Source organism: Eurypyga helias, unplaced genomic scaffold (assembly GCF_000690775.1).
Source record: "Eurypyga helias isolate BGI_N326 unplaced genomic scaffold, ASM69077v1 scaffold1459, whole genome shotgun sequence".
Taxonomy (NCBI): Eukaryota; Metazoa; Chordata; class Aves; order Eurypygiformes; family Eurypygidae; genus Eurypyga; species Eurypyga helias.
In genome coordinates, this window is record NW_010269915.1 from 24,313 (window position 1) to 39,505 (window position 15,193).

Consider the following 15,193-nt stretch of genomic DNA (forward strand, 5'->3'; position numbering starts at 1 on the left):
GGGATGCTTCTCCAAGCCACAGTGGATCCTTTTCCATGTCCTCCATCAGATCACCACACCGAGACCCACCCCCTCTTCCTAGGATCCTCCTTCCTCAGACGCGACTCCCCTGAAACCAGCCCCACAGAAAGAAAACACTTCCACCAGCCAGGATGGCAAGACCACATTCTGTTTAATAACAACTCCATAAAGGACTGTACATGCTATTTTGAGCTACCTCCTCTCCTTCGCTGTGGTTGCTGCCACATACAGGCTTGGAGGTGTATAGTGCCATAGAGTTTCCTACGTCTACATGTAGTGTGTGTACGTGTATGTATGTGGTTGTACATGTATGTATTTATATATATCTTTGTAGAAGTGTTAGCTCGTAAGTCACATTATCAAAACATGCGAAGTATATCCAACAAAAAAATTTTCAGGCAAACATGTTTTGGAGCTGGAAGACCAAAGGCAAATCAGACTCATTTTAGTTATTAAGGGCTAGTGTGGGACAAGGTAAGGATGAAAGCTTTCAATAGAAAAAGTCCCTTTCCCTTTTTGTTTTACTCCCATTCAGTACTTTCCCCACAAACATCAACACACCTCTGTAAATGCTAGCTTGAAAAAATACATTTCATCACCATGCAGCCTCCCCCTGCAGAAAATGTGTGCAGGCTCGGGGGAAAGCTCTTTAAAATCGCTTGGGGGCAACCTCCATTGTCCCGTACGCGTACGCTAAAGCAGTTTCAGATGCTGAGAAGACATTTGAAGACCCAAACCTTTAGTTACTTTTAAACATGCTTCGGGAATCCATTCTGCATGCCACCCCTGAGACTCCCATCCACCACCCTTGCACCTCCCACAACCTCAGGCTGTACCCTCCCATACCTGAAAAGACCTGAAACAACAGAACTCCTGTTCCCTGTAAAATCACTTCTGAGTCCCAGATTTATAATACAGGAATTCCCAGAGACCTCCAATCATGCATGACATCCACAAATCAGAGAAGAAAAATTGAAGCCAAACAAGGATATATATATATATACCTGCAAAAGAACTTTTTGGCTTGCTACGTTGCTCACACATGCAGTAGCGGAGAAGAAGGGAAGTCTACCTGTAGTGCCTCCCGGGAGCTTGGCAGAGCTCTGGAAGAGGGTTATTAACCTTTTGACCTCCAACTCATGACTGGATTTCCATGCCCAATGAAAATGAATCCAAAAGGCCGGTGAATTTGGACTACATGCTTTTATCTTATTAGAAGTAAATCTTGGTGCACGGTCTTGTCTCCATAACGGAGCCTTTGTAGATGGTTTTGTCTTGCTAGCATGGACATTTGATCCCTTATGGAAAAGCAAAACCAAGACTAGTTTTCAGAGGCATTTAAAATGTCCCCAGTCAAAGGAGATGAGGAAGATCCTCAGTAGCATTCTTTCCACGGAACACTGCAACCCCCGTCTTCCTAGAAGACAGCAGCTACTGCTCACCAGACGCTAAATCCTGCCCATGGCAGGGGGTTGGAACTGCATAATCTGTAAGGTCCCTTTCAACTCAAACCATTCTGTGATTCTATGATATCTGTACTGACAAGATTCCTGAACAAATCTCTACAGTTTTAGTAAAAACATACTCTTTCTCAGAGAGTCCTGGCTTGACTAAACTTTTCCTCTTCCAACAATGTGTATCTGCACCGGAAAAATATATCACATATTTTCTTTGTGCAGACTGACGCTGACAGTAATAGAGCTGCTCTTGATTTCCAAGAAAAAGGTAACACATTGTGCTGCCTATGCCGGGGAAAAAGTTAGTGCGAGGATACACATAGGTCCTAATGTTCTAAGTGCAAGTGTCCAGTGCCCATTTGTTAACCTAAGACTGATGTGTCTTCATCCCTACCCCAGTCAATTCATGAAGGTGGCTGCGCTGCTGAGAGAGCACAGTGACCCCAACAGCCTTGCCCAGGCTCCACGACGTGTTCTGAGACAGAGAGACATTGGTCTGGCACCAACGTCCAGCTGTTCTCTTCTGCTCCTCTGCGGGGTCACTACTTCTTAGCCTGGGAAAAGTCTTGGATACAAAAGAGGCACCAGACGTTGACTTTACAGCTTGCATTCGTGTTTGAGGCTGTGCTTCACATGACTGTAGGCTGTGCTACACATACATTTAGTTCTAATAGGCACTACTTTACTTGCACTTTCCCTGTTTATTTTTCCTTTCCCTGAGCCACGACATAAAAATCTTGGCATGTCAGATTGCTACAGGGGAGAGGAATCGAAGATGAAACTGTTACTTATTCCTATTTTTCTAGAGGTAAGGGCACCAGCAGCTGATGATGTCTGTTTTGGAATGGATTTTGTTCTCTTTCCTTTCTTTCTCTTTTGGAAGAAGTGAAACAGTTAGTTTAAGGGAAATGCCAAATTTGTGTAGAGTTGTCTGAACAAGGAACATGGGAAATTCCAACTGGGAAAAATTAGAATCACGAGCTTAGGCTATGCCAATGTTGCTGTGCTCTCCACAACATTCAGAGGTGGATTTATTTTAGTTTGTTTCTCTTTCTAGGCAATTGCCAGTACAACAGTTAAGGCAAACAGCTAAATTTAGGTATTTTGGGTTTCTGGTGAGAACAGAACCCACACTAACTTCATTTGGACAATGACTAAATTCTCATTTGCTGTATTTCTTACATGATTCCCCTGAAGAATTAAGTATATTGTGAACTGTTTTTCAAAGATGGTGAAGAAGAAGCCGGTAGGTGCCCAAATTCAGGGCTGTCTCTTTCCTACCACTCTGTCTTACAGGAAGAAGTGTGTCTTGGACTGAGAAGCACCATAAGCTGCACCAATCCTGGAGCTACTGCTTGTGTAGCACTCCTATACCTGAGCCCATTCTGCCTGGCGTCTGCTATGAAGCTTCCTACCTGGGTTGTGTAAACATAAGACACCAAGATTTTCTCGATCTTTTTCCCAAGAAGGGACTTTCTTTCAATGCCTTTCCGTCTCTGGCTAGACTTCTTGCTATTGGACGGAGCACACGCAGATGTCCACAAGCCTGCACTGTTGCACACTACCTCGCCTCACCACCAAACCTCATACCTCTGTCAAACGAAGAGAACAGCTTCCTTCTCTCCAGTTCTCAGGGCCTAATCATTTTAGCTGCTGTTGGACACAGTACATCATGCACAGACCCTGCCAACGTGTGGAGTGCCATTCTGGATCTCACACTAGATTGGAACTGTCTTAAAGAAAGGATACACCTCACCTCCAACAGCTGTGCTTCACTCCTGCGCAAGGCTCTGCCTCTTGCAATTACAGGAGAAGAATTATCAGTATCCTTAGCTGCTGTGGAGTGCAATCACTGAGTGCATACGAGGTTTGTGCATGTCGATTTTATTAATTCCATCTGTCTATCAACTTACGCATCTCCTCAGGCCTGATACAAGGGCCTGTGGTGACAGGACAAGGGGTAACGGGTTTAAATTGAAAGTGGGGAGGTTTAGATTGGATATCAGGAAGAAGTTCTTCCTGGAGAGGGTGGGGAGGCAGTGGGACAGGTTGCCCAGACAAGCTGTGGATGCCCCATCCCTGGAAGTGTCCAAGGCCAGGCTGGATGAGGCTTGGAGCAACCGGGTCTAGTGGAAGGTGTCCCTGCCCATGGCAGGGGGGTTGGAAGTGGATGGTCTTTAAGGTCCCTCCCAATCCAAACCATCCTGTGATTCTATAATTCTATGATTGGAAGGGCTTATCTCAGATGGGAGTGGAAGGGGAGGGAATACTGAGAGAAATAACAGGCATTAAATAACAACAAAAACCCCAAATCTGGTAAGAGCATACTAGAAATTCTAAGAAAAACACTAAGGAAGGAAGCGGGAAATGTATCCTCCCTGATACCCCAGCTGTGTTTATTCTTTTCAGACAGATATCACAATCAACTTATGCCAATTTAAGTTGCATCTGAACCAAAGATATATTCTTTACCATAACCACCTGCACGTTTCACTAGCCCTCAGTGATGCTTGCCTCTCCAAGCCAAACAATCCAAGGAGCTGATCCCACTGAAACCCTTATTTTGATAGGGGAGTGAGTTAGTTTTCAATGGGGCCAGTTCCTGAGCAGCCAAAAGAGTGTAGCACTGGTGCTTCTTAGACAGTAGAAGTATACAGCTGGTGGTGGCGGGAGGGAGGAGGCATGACAGCTCCCTGTAGCAGCTTAGACTCGTCATGAAGATGCCATTTCAGAGTGCACTTTCACAGTTTCCCTAACCTGGTATCATGGCCAGCTGCTGAGAATAGCGCTCTCTCTCCCCCTGCTCAATTCTGTAGTAGGGTAAAAGTTTATAATAGGGTAAAAAGTATAGTAGGGTAAATAGGCTTACTGTGGGGTCAGCTGTGCATCAGCACCTGCACGGGGACTGTGGGAGGTGAGCAGAGTCAGGGCAGAGGGCTGCCTCATCATTTCATCAGCTTAGAGGTATGGTTAAACTCTCTTCTCTGCTGCCAGCCTATTGTGAAAGGGTTAAAGTTTTTAAGGGGGAAAAGCAGGTGGCTGACTTGTCAGCAGCTTCCCAGAAGGTGATTTAGAGGCACAGAAACTGAAAGAAGCAGATTGACTTCTCCATCCCAAAGCCTGAGGTAATGGAGTTGAAGAGAACTCATAAGGCTTGTAAAGAAAGCTCAAGGTTTATATAAAAGAAAACTTATAAAATAGTGTGACTGATCAGATGCTAGAAATCACGGGAAAAGGATCAAGAGGGAATATTCTTGCAGTGGAATCTGAGATCTTTTTCAATTAGGGTCACTGGGTTTAAGCTTTCATTCACGTTCAGCACACTAACTTCAACGAGTTCCTGTTGAAGACAAAGGGTAGGAAGCCAGGGGGGAAGATGGGAATTTTAAACCTCTGCTGCTTTGAGAAAATAAAAAATTTTTACATAGTGCAGCTCTGCTTTACAAAGGGTTTGTGTAAATGAAAAGCAGGGCTCAGTTTCCTAGTAACTGTAGATCATGGATACTGATCTTACTTTTCCTTCTTCTTTTCAGCCTCACGAGTTCAATTTGGGCTCTGAGTATTTGGTTGGACTCTCTCCAATTCATCCCTCCTCACCAGGATAAAGGAACTCAGGCCAGATTTTGCTCACAGAGCACCTGTGCTGTCCGTATGCTTCAATAGGTGTAGCTATATAACAACAGCTTTTCTGGGAAATGTACAGTAGGTTCCAGGTCCTTCTCCCTGATACACACAAGCAGCAGGCCCGTTATGTAAGTAAAGGCCAGGTTATACAAACCATTTTCCATTTTTAAAGAGATTCAGCCTGTCTTTCCAGTTGAGCTCCGGATGCTCACTCAGGTCAGAAGTGGTGCTGGGCAGACCTGCTCTCTCCAGTCAACCTCCTGGCAACTGCAGAGACAGATTTCTCTCTTGAATTGTGGAGAGGCCATAGAAAACAGCCTTTTTCTTTTTTTCAGAAAAAGGCTGAAATTTTATTATTCACAGAAAGTCAAGACCTTTATGAAAAAAAAATTTTATAGGATTTAGTAAGCTTGAAAGTTTATATGGAGAGGAGTCTTCGAACCTGTCAGAATTCACAGAGAATGAGAGTCTATCCACAGGTTTCTAGACAGCAGGTTATGGAATTGTACAGCAGAGTATAGATAATTCTCTATCCCATTCCACAGAGGTTAGAAAACTCTACTCTCTTCTTTTCCCATTGAACTCCATAGAATTTTCTATAAGGTCAATTTTTTTCACACTTTTTTCCCATGTAGAAATCCCCTGTCGTGGCTTTGCATGGAGACAATGTACATCAGACATCGTAGTAAATGTATCACATGTCCACATTAAAAGAAAAATAAGCCCTGGACCAGTTGACCCACTTGTACAAATCCTGTAAACAACACGGAAGGATCATTCGAAGCTATTCTGAAAGTTACCATAAACATCCAGGTTGCTCCTGGAGAGGCACGTGGGAACCAAATGGTTTGGAGAAAAAAAGCAACCAGCCACCCAAATCTTCTCCCACAAAGGATCATAAGCAACCATTTTTGTTTCCCTGAAGGCTTTTTAAAAAAGAAATAAGAAAAGGTTAACACTTACTCCTTAGTCATCTGCTGAGGTGCTCTTGGCACTTGCCCGTTCTCCCTGTTCTGGCTAGTGTGATTTCCTAGGCCCCGCTTCATGGCTAGACCCAAACCAGTTCAGGACAAGGAGCTAACACTGACCCTGCAAGAACTGTAGGAGGTCATTTTTATCAAGCCCTCCTGCCCAGGGGAGGTTAGCACCTGAATGTGTAAACATCTTTAAAGATACATGGAAACGTCATCATTCAGGAGAAGAGCTACCTCCTCAGGGAGGTGTGAGCAAGCCCAAGCAAATGGGTAAAAAAAAAAGGTGGTCACAAAAACTTTTCTCTCTTACCTACACTAAATTACCAGTCTTCCTTAAATATCCCGAAGGTCTTTCCTTTAGAGGTACAATGGAGAGGGAAGACAGACCTGCTTGAAGTGGACTTGGCTGGAAAGACTTAGGGGGACCCTCTTCGTGCAGCTGCCTGTGTAAGTGGGAGAAAGCTGAGTGGAGTAAAGTTCTACCTGAGAATCCCATTCGGACTTTTCATAATTCCTGGACACCATCTGCTTTGTTTGCCAGGAGCTCTCTGAACTCTGACAACTGATAGTATTTCAGACACATTTTACTCTCTTCAGCCATTCTTCCCTGCAAATATGCTTTGTCTAAACCTGCATCAGGAAAGAAGCATGTATGACTCTCCTGCCATCCAAAAAATACACACACCAAGCCTGAAGAGGAGGCAAAGAAGAGACAAATACATCATGAATTAAACAGAGCAGATGTGAGTCAGAGCAACTGAGAAAGAGCTGCCCCTGGGACAGCATGGCAGTGCCCAGGCAAATTCCTTTCTCTAGCTCATCAGATCCAGCATCGGATCTAAACCCACGCTTTGCTGATGCTTCCTTGCAAGAGGTATTGCAACTAAAACTCAGCCCTTGGGTAATCTCTGCTGGTTCTGTTCAGTCCTCTAGCAAAATCGATAGCCTTGCACGTTTGGTGTGGTGTTTTGGGGTTTTTTTTTTGCTTTTGCTCCTCTTTGTTTTCTGCTGAGAGCTTGAGAGGAGACAGTTTGTTCAATTTCCTTTCAAAACCCCTCCCTGCCAAAAGGAGGTCTGTAGAAACATGGCAAGGAATTGCAAGAGACTGAATTCCCCCTAGTCAATGAACTATATTTTTTTAACACCCCCCCAACTCTCCCCCCAAAAATACCCACTCATACAAATAGGGAAAATTCCTGAAATCATCTTTCTCCACTTCTGAATAAGAGATGGGAAGGGAAAAGAAACAGACCAAGCGCTGAGCATTATTTGCATCGGGGGTAGGAAAACAAAGGAAAATATAGGCAGGAAGAAGAAATAAATAGGAGGAGAAAACTTGCTCTCGCCCCTTTTCCTCCAGCTACATTTGGCACCGCAGAAGGAGTGGCAGAAATGGGAAAGGTACAGTATTTCTGTTATGTGATGACTGGAGTACAGGCCTTTCCGACTATTAACTGGTTTGTTAGGAACACTTACCCAGCAATATAAAAAGGTTAAAAAAAAAAAAAGGCAAAAACTGAAAACTCCACTGTAAACTGGATATCTGTGATCTCCTAGCTGTACACGCTGTTCCTGGATCTGCTGCCTACTCTCTGGGTCTCCCCACACTGCTGGCAAGGGAAGGACAGGAGGATACAGCAGCAGCACCAAGATGGACATGTTCTCAAGCCCCCTGCAAGAGTCAGCTTTTTATGACCGTCTCCGTAGCTGAAAATGTCCTTTCTACTGGCATCCAGTGCCCAATGCCAAAAGAACACGCCACTCTTGCCAGCTCCTGGGAAGGTAGAAATGTCAAAGAGAGAAACAAATAAATGAAAGATTAGAAAGAGACCAAAGCATGGATATCTGAGAGCAGGGTTAGTTTTGTATCTGCATCCATTCTTCCATGCCGCAGTACATCCATGCCCACACGCCACAACATCTGTCCTGCAGCGCAGCCCATGCTCACGGAGCACAGTCTGTATCCATCGAGCCTACAATTTCCTACCAAGGTGCTATTGAGGATCTGGTTACACAGCAAATCTTTCATCTCTACAGTCTGTATCGAATACAGCCTTATCCTCTGTATAAGCCACAATCACAATACTAGTGCAATCTGCATTTGTAAAGCCATATCTTCATTTTAAACCAGGTTATATTCATATATTCTACCAAAAGAAACCATGTCCACAGAGCAATATCCATTCTGCCAAGACAGGTTCTAGCCACATAGCTTCTCCCTATACCAAGCCTCTCATGAGCCACATCCCCAGTACCAGAAGAGTTTGTATCCACAGCCAAGACTCTGTATTAAAAAAATCATTTAGAAATGATTTAGCAATCCAGATCTCTTCAAGCACCTCACAGGTGTTGCCCAGAGCAATGAAAATCAAAAATACGTGTGCGTGGTGGAGGGGAAGAAGAGGTCTTCATGTGTCAATCACTTTGAGATTTTCCTCTTGTTTAAAAAAATAATTAAATGTCAGGAATGGAAGGTGCGTCTGCTCAGAAGTACAGGAAGCTGGAGAGAAGAATCACTGTCGTTTCTTTCCTTGCCATCCCTTTCTTTGTTCAGCAGTGACGAAAACTTCACAGAAAGCATCAGTTGTTTGTTTCTCCCTCTTCCTCATCGAAGGACTGCACCCCAGAAGAGGTGACATCTGAGACTTTGCGACTCAGTGCAGCATGTTCCATCTCCTCTCGAGGAGACAGTGATTCCAGGTCCCGGCACACTGCGTCATCCTCCTCCGGAGAGGGCTTCTTGTTTAGGAGAGGAGCCTTCTCCAGCCGTGGGTTGCCTTCATCCTCAATATGGTCCTCCATGTATGCACTGGACTCGGCCCCACCCCCACCCTGAGCAGTCTGCAGGGGCCACACGTGGACCAGCCCCGTGCTCTGGATGAAGTTCTGCTCCTGCCGCTGTTGCTGCAGCTGTTGCTGCTGGAGAAGGCTGCTCTGAATCAAAATGCTTTCCTGAAGGTTTGTCTGGGACTCGTCAAAATTCTGGCCCAAGTAGGAGCCCGTTGCTGGGGAAGCAATGAGGGACTGGTCACTGGTCTCCCAGGCATCAGATGAACCTAAGCAATACATGCCCTGCGAGACATAGGAATGAGGCCAGCTGTCGTACTGCGTCTGGACCATATGCTCTGCAAGTAAAGAAGGGAAAAAACACACAGTTAGACACCCTCCCTAGGCCAAGCTGACTCATTCCGATAGATGGCTTGGGTGCCTGTGCACGGCACTGTACTGCACAGGGTAGATAAATCCTTTAGAGGCAAGGAGGGTGAAGAGTAAAGCCAGTTCTAAGCATTAGGCAGATCCACTATTGACCGCAAGAGCTGGTAGCTTTCCACAGTTCTGCCCAAAAATGGCAAAGGAGCCTCCCTGTTGAGATTAGACTCCTTGGACAGCTCCACAAATAGGTGATGCCTCTGCTAGATCCCAATCCCAAAAATTGAGGCTACAGAATAAAACAGGGAAAAAAAAAACATGCCAGCAAGAGCAGAAAAGGGGTGTTTCAAGATTAGCCAGAGGCTCTGGAACTCACCCTGGCTCTCCATTAGCTCCTGGTAGTTCTCAGAGTAGTTGCCTGCTGGGTTCTCCTGGTTTGAGTTTACACTCACATCCTCACCATCCATGGAGGACCAGGCCATCAGAGTTGCCTCCGAAATAGCAAATTGCTCCATCACTCCTGTGCCAAAGGAGACAGGGAGGGAAGCAGGGATGTGTGAAAGTCTCCGCTTCCCACCACCCTCTTTAACCTCATCTCTTGGTCACACTGTCCCACTCTTGTCCTGTATCAGCCCATCATCCAGCTGGCCCTCACCCTCTCCACTTTGAATTCCATTGGCAATACCCTAACCACAGTCCCTCATCTCCTTCTGCCATGTGAACCCCCCAGAGGCTTTCCTGAGTGTGTTTTTCAGCTTCCTGCACTTTGGTCTCTCAGGGATCCTGTTCTGGGACATCCCAACCAATCCAAGCCACATGCCAGAAAGTGAGCACTACCTGCAAGGAACCGGGCCTCCTTTTCACCGTCGCTCAGGTCCGAGTAGGCATCCGCGTCTTTGCGTGCTGTCTCATGCGTGTGCTGCTGCTGGCTGTTACCTTTGCCCCAGCCTTGCCATTCGATCATGTGAGCCACACGGCCTTGGCCCATAGCCGTTGGCTTTGTGACATGGTCCTTCATGCTGCGAGATATCCCTAAGGGGCCAGACATTAGAAAACAAGGGGGGGCTATGACACAGCTCCAGGGTTGTCTGCCACGCTGTTTACCTCTCTCGGAAGTGGAGCTTCTCCCCTCCTTTCCTGACAGGATTCAGGACTTGGGTTGGGCGTCCCCCACCTTTCACTGTATCACTCTCCAGGAGAGTTTCTCCATCTTTCCTTGGACTGGCTCTCAGCAACCCAAATATGAAAGATCATTTCCTTCCTTGCCTAGAATCCTTTTAGGACAGGGTTGGGCATGAAGGGATGAAGCCTGGAAGTGAACACACTAAGAAATAGAGGATGGGATTAAACCCAAGACTGAGAGGAAGCAACTGAAGATGTCTGAGCTGGGGTGCACGGTGGGAAGCCAACAGGAGGAAGATAAATCTGTTCTTTGAAAGGGCAACAGCTAAGAGATTTCTGTATCTAGAACCATGGGGGTGGAGACTCCTCTAAGGCCTCGAAAAGGCAAGAGTCTGAAAGGAGCAGTTGGGAGAGCAACAGGGAGAAATGGGAAAAGGCACAGAATCCTGTGCAGAGGAGCTGCCATGGATAAACCCAAATTTTGAGGACCTCACCAGAGAAAGATGATTTAGCCAAAGCCCCAATTCCATAAGCATTGGAGTTGCGTTTCAGCTTGGGGAGGATGGAGGTCGTATCTTCCATGGAGAGCTGAAAAGAGAGAGAATATGAAGAAATTACATACACGAAGGAGAAAAGGAAGCTAACTGAGGTGAGAAATCAGTATAAGGATTCCAGAAAGTAGGAGCAGGAGCAAGCGACAAGAAAAAGAACAAAAGAAGGGAAGGAAAAATTAGAGGCTATGTAGCCAGGTCATTGTATGTATTGCACAGCACTGGGACTGGGTGAGGGAAGGTCAGTGGGAGAGGCAGAAGCAGGCTGTGAGAACCCTCCCTTTGCCTGCTGCCACTCCCCCCCAGACATGCTGCACTGTTCCCCGCTCTTTGTTAGAGATTCAAGACATGGCTGATGGACCATTCAGGGAGCTTACAATGATGGGGAGCTGAAAATGTGATAGGCAAGAGACAGTAATGCACCACATACACATCATACTACAGATACTAATTTTTATATGTTACTTTTGGTTTCCATTTTTTCTCCTATGTCCTTAATAAAATGGACATGACTGTATCAGTGATGCATCCTGTTTGAAGCACCTACAACTGCCTGTAAAGAAAGGAGGTCTACAGTTCTGTTTAATTCCCTTTACAGTCTTCTCCATGTCCATCATCAATCCCTGAATAACAAGGACAGGAAGCTAGTGGGACAAGCAGCAGTCACAAACATCATTATGAAACACAAATCCTCAAGATGGACTTCCTCATGCTTCTTCAGAGATGCCAGGCATCTGGCATATGAGGCTTAATTTTACACATGGGCTAAACAAGCATTGCTTCTCCTCTTCATCTCAACCTCTCTGAAAATCAAGTCCAGCATGTTTCAAACACAAAGGTACTCAAAAGTAGTGACCATGACACTGGAAATTTTAAATCCTAACATGAAGCAAGCATTAAGTCATTGGCACAAACCTCATGAAAGATGAGTGAAGCAACAACTAGGCAGTCAAATACTTGGAGGCAACGGAAGGCATTGTAAAGATGTTGAGCTGCATATAATCCCAGTCAATTGCCAAAATATGAGAGGTGGATTTCTCTGGAAACTGAGTGTAAATGCAGCAGCTAAGTCATCCTGTAACTTTGGAGCCAGGAATGTCTGTGTGTAATACATGAGCTGAACAAATCAGGAAGCAGGGGAAGAACAGTAAAAAGTGCAAGTGTAGCTGAGAACACAGCCCTTGTTCCACGATGCATCTCCTTTGGTGATGAAGTTGGTTGAAGAACATCCATCTATGCCCCCACTGGTCACTCCTGCCTGGGCGCTGCTGTTCAGTATCCAGCCATTTATTTCAAGAGAGCCTGGGGGCTGTGTTGTTTGCCACCTCATGGAAATCATCCAGAAAATAAAGTAAACTGCAGAACATCTCTACCACTACAAGGTTGGAGAGCTATGACATGAAGGCAGGAATGAATGGAAAGGGAAGAAAATTCATGACCCAGTTTTGGCACCAAAGATCTATGGAGTAACACTGAGAAAGAGCTGCATTATGAAAGAGCTCCATGGATTCAGAATGGATTGGAAAATGGGAAGCTGCAAGTGAGCAAACTGTCTTCTACTATCTTTAAGGAAACATGACTTCGTGTACCTTGTTTTCAGCTAGACAGATGTGCAGTGAGGAAAAACCTGCCAAATTTCTTCTAGGCAGTTGTTGCTTGCACCTTAATTTTCCTGCACAATTTGTTTCTCTAATTGAGCCTAGGCAAAAGATCCCAAGCCTTAAGTCCCACAATGGAAGAGATGTCAGTAGGGCAAGGGTTAGTTAAAAATGTAAGTCCCCTGAATATTCAATGGTCCAAGTGCTTTCAAAGCACAGGGAACCAGAAAACGGCCGCCATTTAAAATCTTTGAAAGTATCTGGAATTTGAAAATGCTTATACTACCAAAAATACAGCTTCTTATCCTGCCTTTCCAAGTGTACAAAACTATCAAAGCTAATTTATGTGAACACATTTTTAAGCCTCCGGAGCAGAAAAAACAGTATGGTAGCACTAGCATGCATTTTGGAAAAAAAGAAATTCTTTTTTCATGGCATAGGCATTAAGAGCAACAAGGAACATGTGTTATTAAAATGTTGCTTGTTTCTTCTCCAGCTTGTTAACTGAAGTTAACTGGTGCTGACCATATTCCCCAGGGGACATTAGGAACCCTTTTACTTCTGTATGCAACTGAAAATGAGGGATACATTTCTCCCAAACTCTCGGAGAAGATCAAATGTTGCTCTAATCAAGGAATTCTGTTTGTTCAAACATGCTGGATGGACACTTTTTTATCTAGCAGTGCTTGGAAATCTCAAAAAAGAAAATATATGAGATGACACACATTTGTCCCAAAGGTGACATCAGAATAGCCACCTGCCAGACAGCAAAAGACCCAGAGGCAAACAAAAATTCATCACCATCCTCGAATCTTAGACAATTCCCAGAATTCCAGTGGCACTACAGACTTTCAGTCATGTTTCCATTCTGGCCTTCGCTGTATCCAACGGCAGACAAACCCTGGTCTTCCTATGACTGGGAATTTGAACAGTGATGTGGCGCATACTCACGTTGATACCATCCCAGGAGAAATCTGTCCGTGTTTGCTAAAGAAAGCCAAGAAGGACATAATGTTAGAGTAACAAACAAGCTGCAAACTGCCATCCATCTCTCTAGTAGTTTGCCATCTTCAACAGCCACGACTTTATCTGATGTTTTAAGAAAAAACTTATGCCTCTCAAGCTGGTTTCATTCCCTGCTGTTCACTATGGTGCCTGCAGTACAGCGCCTGAAGGTGCAATAGCAACCAGGGTGATACCGAGTCAATGCTTGGACTCGATGCTCTTAGTGTTGGAGTTTCTCCATCTCCCACCCGAACTCCTGCTCGCTCAATGTTGCCATGCTGGCACCCCTGCGTGGGAGTTGCATCGCTTTGAGGCTAACACAAGGAGGAGCTACAATACCTACGGATTTTGCGTATAAGTTACAGAATTATTTTCTACTGAAATTTTCTCTTGTATCCTTTCAGTTTGTCCATTCTGAGCCACTTTCCCCCTGAAAACCAGATCCGCTTCCCATAGCAGCTACTACAGTACGAATTCACAGTGCATCACTTCCAGCAGGGAGGACTCACATCTCAACAACTTGGTTTTGGGGATGTGGACACTCAGGAAAATTTAGATGAATCAGTTACACCTAAGACATCCATTCCCCTACATCAACATGCTCTCTGAGGCATAGTTTATGCTCATTGACTTTTAGATCTGCATTTCATTTAACTGACTTTTCCACACAAGTTTGGGCCCCACGGTTTCTGCTGGGCTTCTGTGAAATTCCAAGTTCCTTGAAGTTCAAATTCTATGTTATTTGTTAACGTTATTTGTGAACATTATTTGTGATTCCTCAAATATTAGGCATTTAAAATAGCTTTGAGCATGGCTGCGTACCCTGAACGTTACAGAGCTGAAAATTCAGGTATCTAAAATGGCAGTCACTGCAATAATTCAGAACTGCAAATGAACCAGCCCTGGAGATACTGCGTGGTAAATCAATTGGCAGCGAGTTACCCGTGAATGCATCCCTAAAAATCAAACTAGAGACAAATGTGTTTCTTCAAAAGATTTCACGGCTGTGCTGCAGGAGCTGGGACAGACGTAGCGCTGGACATTGCAGTGAATCCATTATTTGAGGAACGCAGACCTACAGGCTTGTCAGAACTGCCATGTTTTATCCATGTTCTGTTCCACTCCAGTCATGAGTGGTTAAAAGCACTTTCATTTGCAAATTCTTACTCAGTATGGATGTTCTGAGGGGACTGACTCAACGCTATTCGATGCCAGCCAAACCGCACAGATATGGAAGTCTGATCCTCGGGTGCACACTGGCGTTCTGGTCCTCTCCCAGACAATGCCCCAGTGATGCAAAACACCCACTTAGGGACTCAGAAAGGCCTGAAACTTTCTGATCCCCCTGGGTAAGTGCATCTGGGGCAGACGCTCACCTCAGTGGAAGGTCGATGGAAGCTGTTGCCATGCAGTGAACTGGTGCTGTCCATATTGATTTGGTCCACATCTTTCAGTCCCTTCCAGTCTACTGCAATCACCTCGTTTCCTGTGGGAACAGATCTAGTCAGGCTGCTGAATGGCACTACAATTTGTTCTAGCAGTCTTAAGCCAAGTCAGCTCCAGATACAGGAGAATCACTGAGTTGAAGGCCACGATAGTCTTAAATCATACCTTCTGATTTTAATCAGAGCACCCGTACAGCATCAACCATTATATTTCACACAGTTATCTCCATATGAAGACCAGTTATT

At 45.1% G+C, this 15,193-nt stretch overlaps 1 protein-coding gene across 1 annotated transcript; it reads right to left on the bottom strand.

Moving 5' to 3' along the window:
* Positions 1 to 8,342: 8,342 nt before the first annotated feature.
* FAM131B (family with sequence similarity 131, member B) lies at positions 8,343 to 14,983 on the bottom strand. Its single transcript, XM_010158232.1, has 7 exons — positions 14,879 to 14,983; positions 13,449 to 13,484; positions 10,843 to 10,936; positions 10,064 to 10,258; positions 9,603 to 9,746; positions 9,025 to 9,201; positions 8,343 to 8,931 (listed from the first exon to the last, which is right to left on the bottom strand). The coding sequence occupies exons 1-7, from the start codon at positions 14,930 to 14,932 to the stop codon at positions 8,657 to 8,659; spliced, it is 975 nt and encodes a 324-aa protein (XP_010156534.1). The 5' UTR covers positions 14,933 to 14,983; the 3' UTR covers positions 8,343 to 8,656.
* Between the last annotated feature and the right edge of the window lie 210 nt (positions 14,984 to 15,193).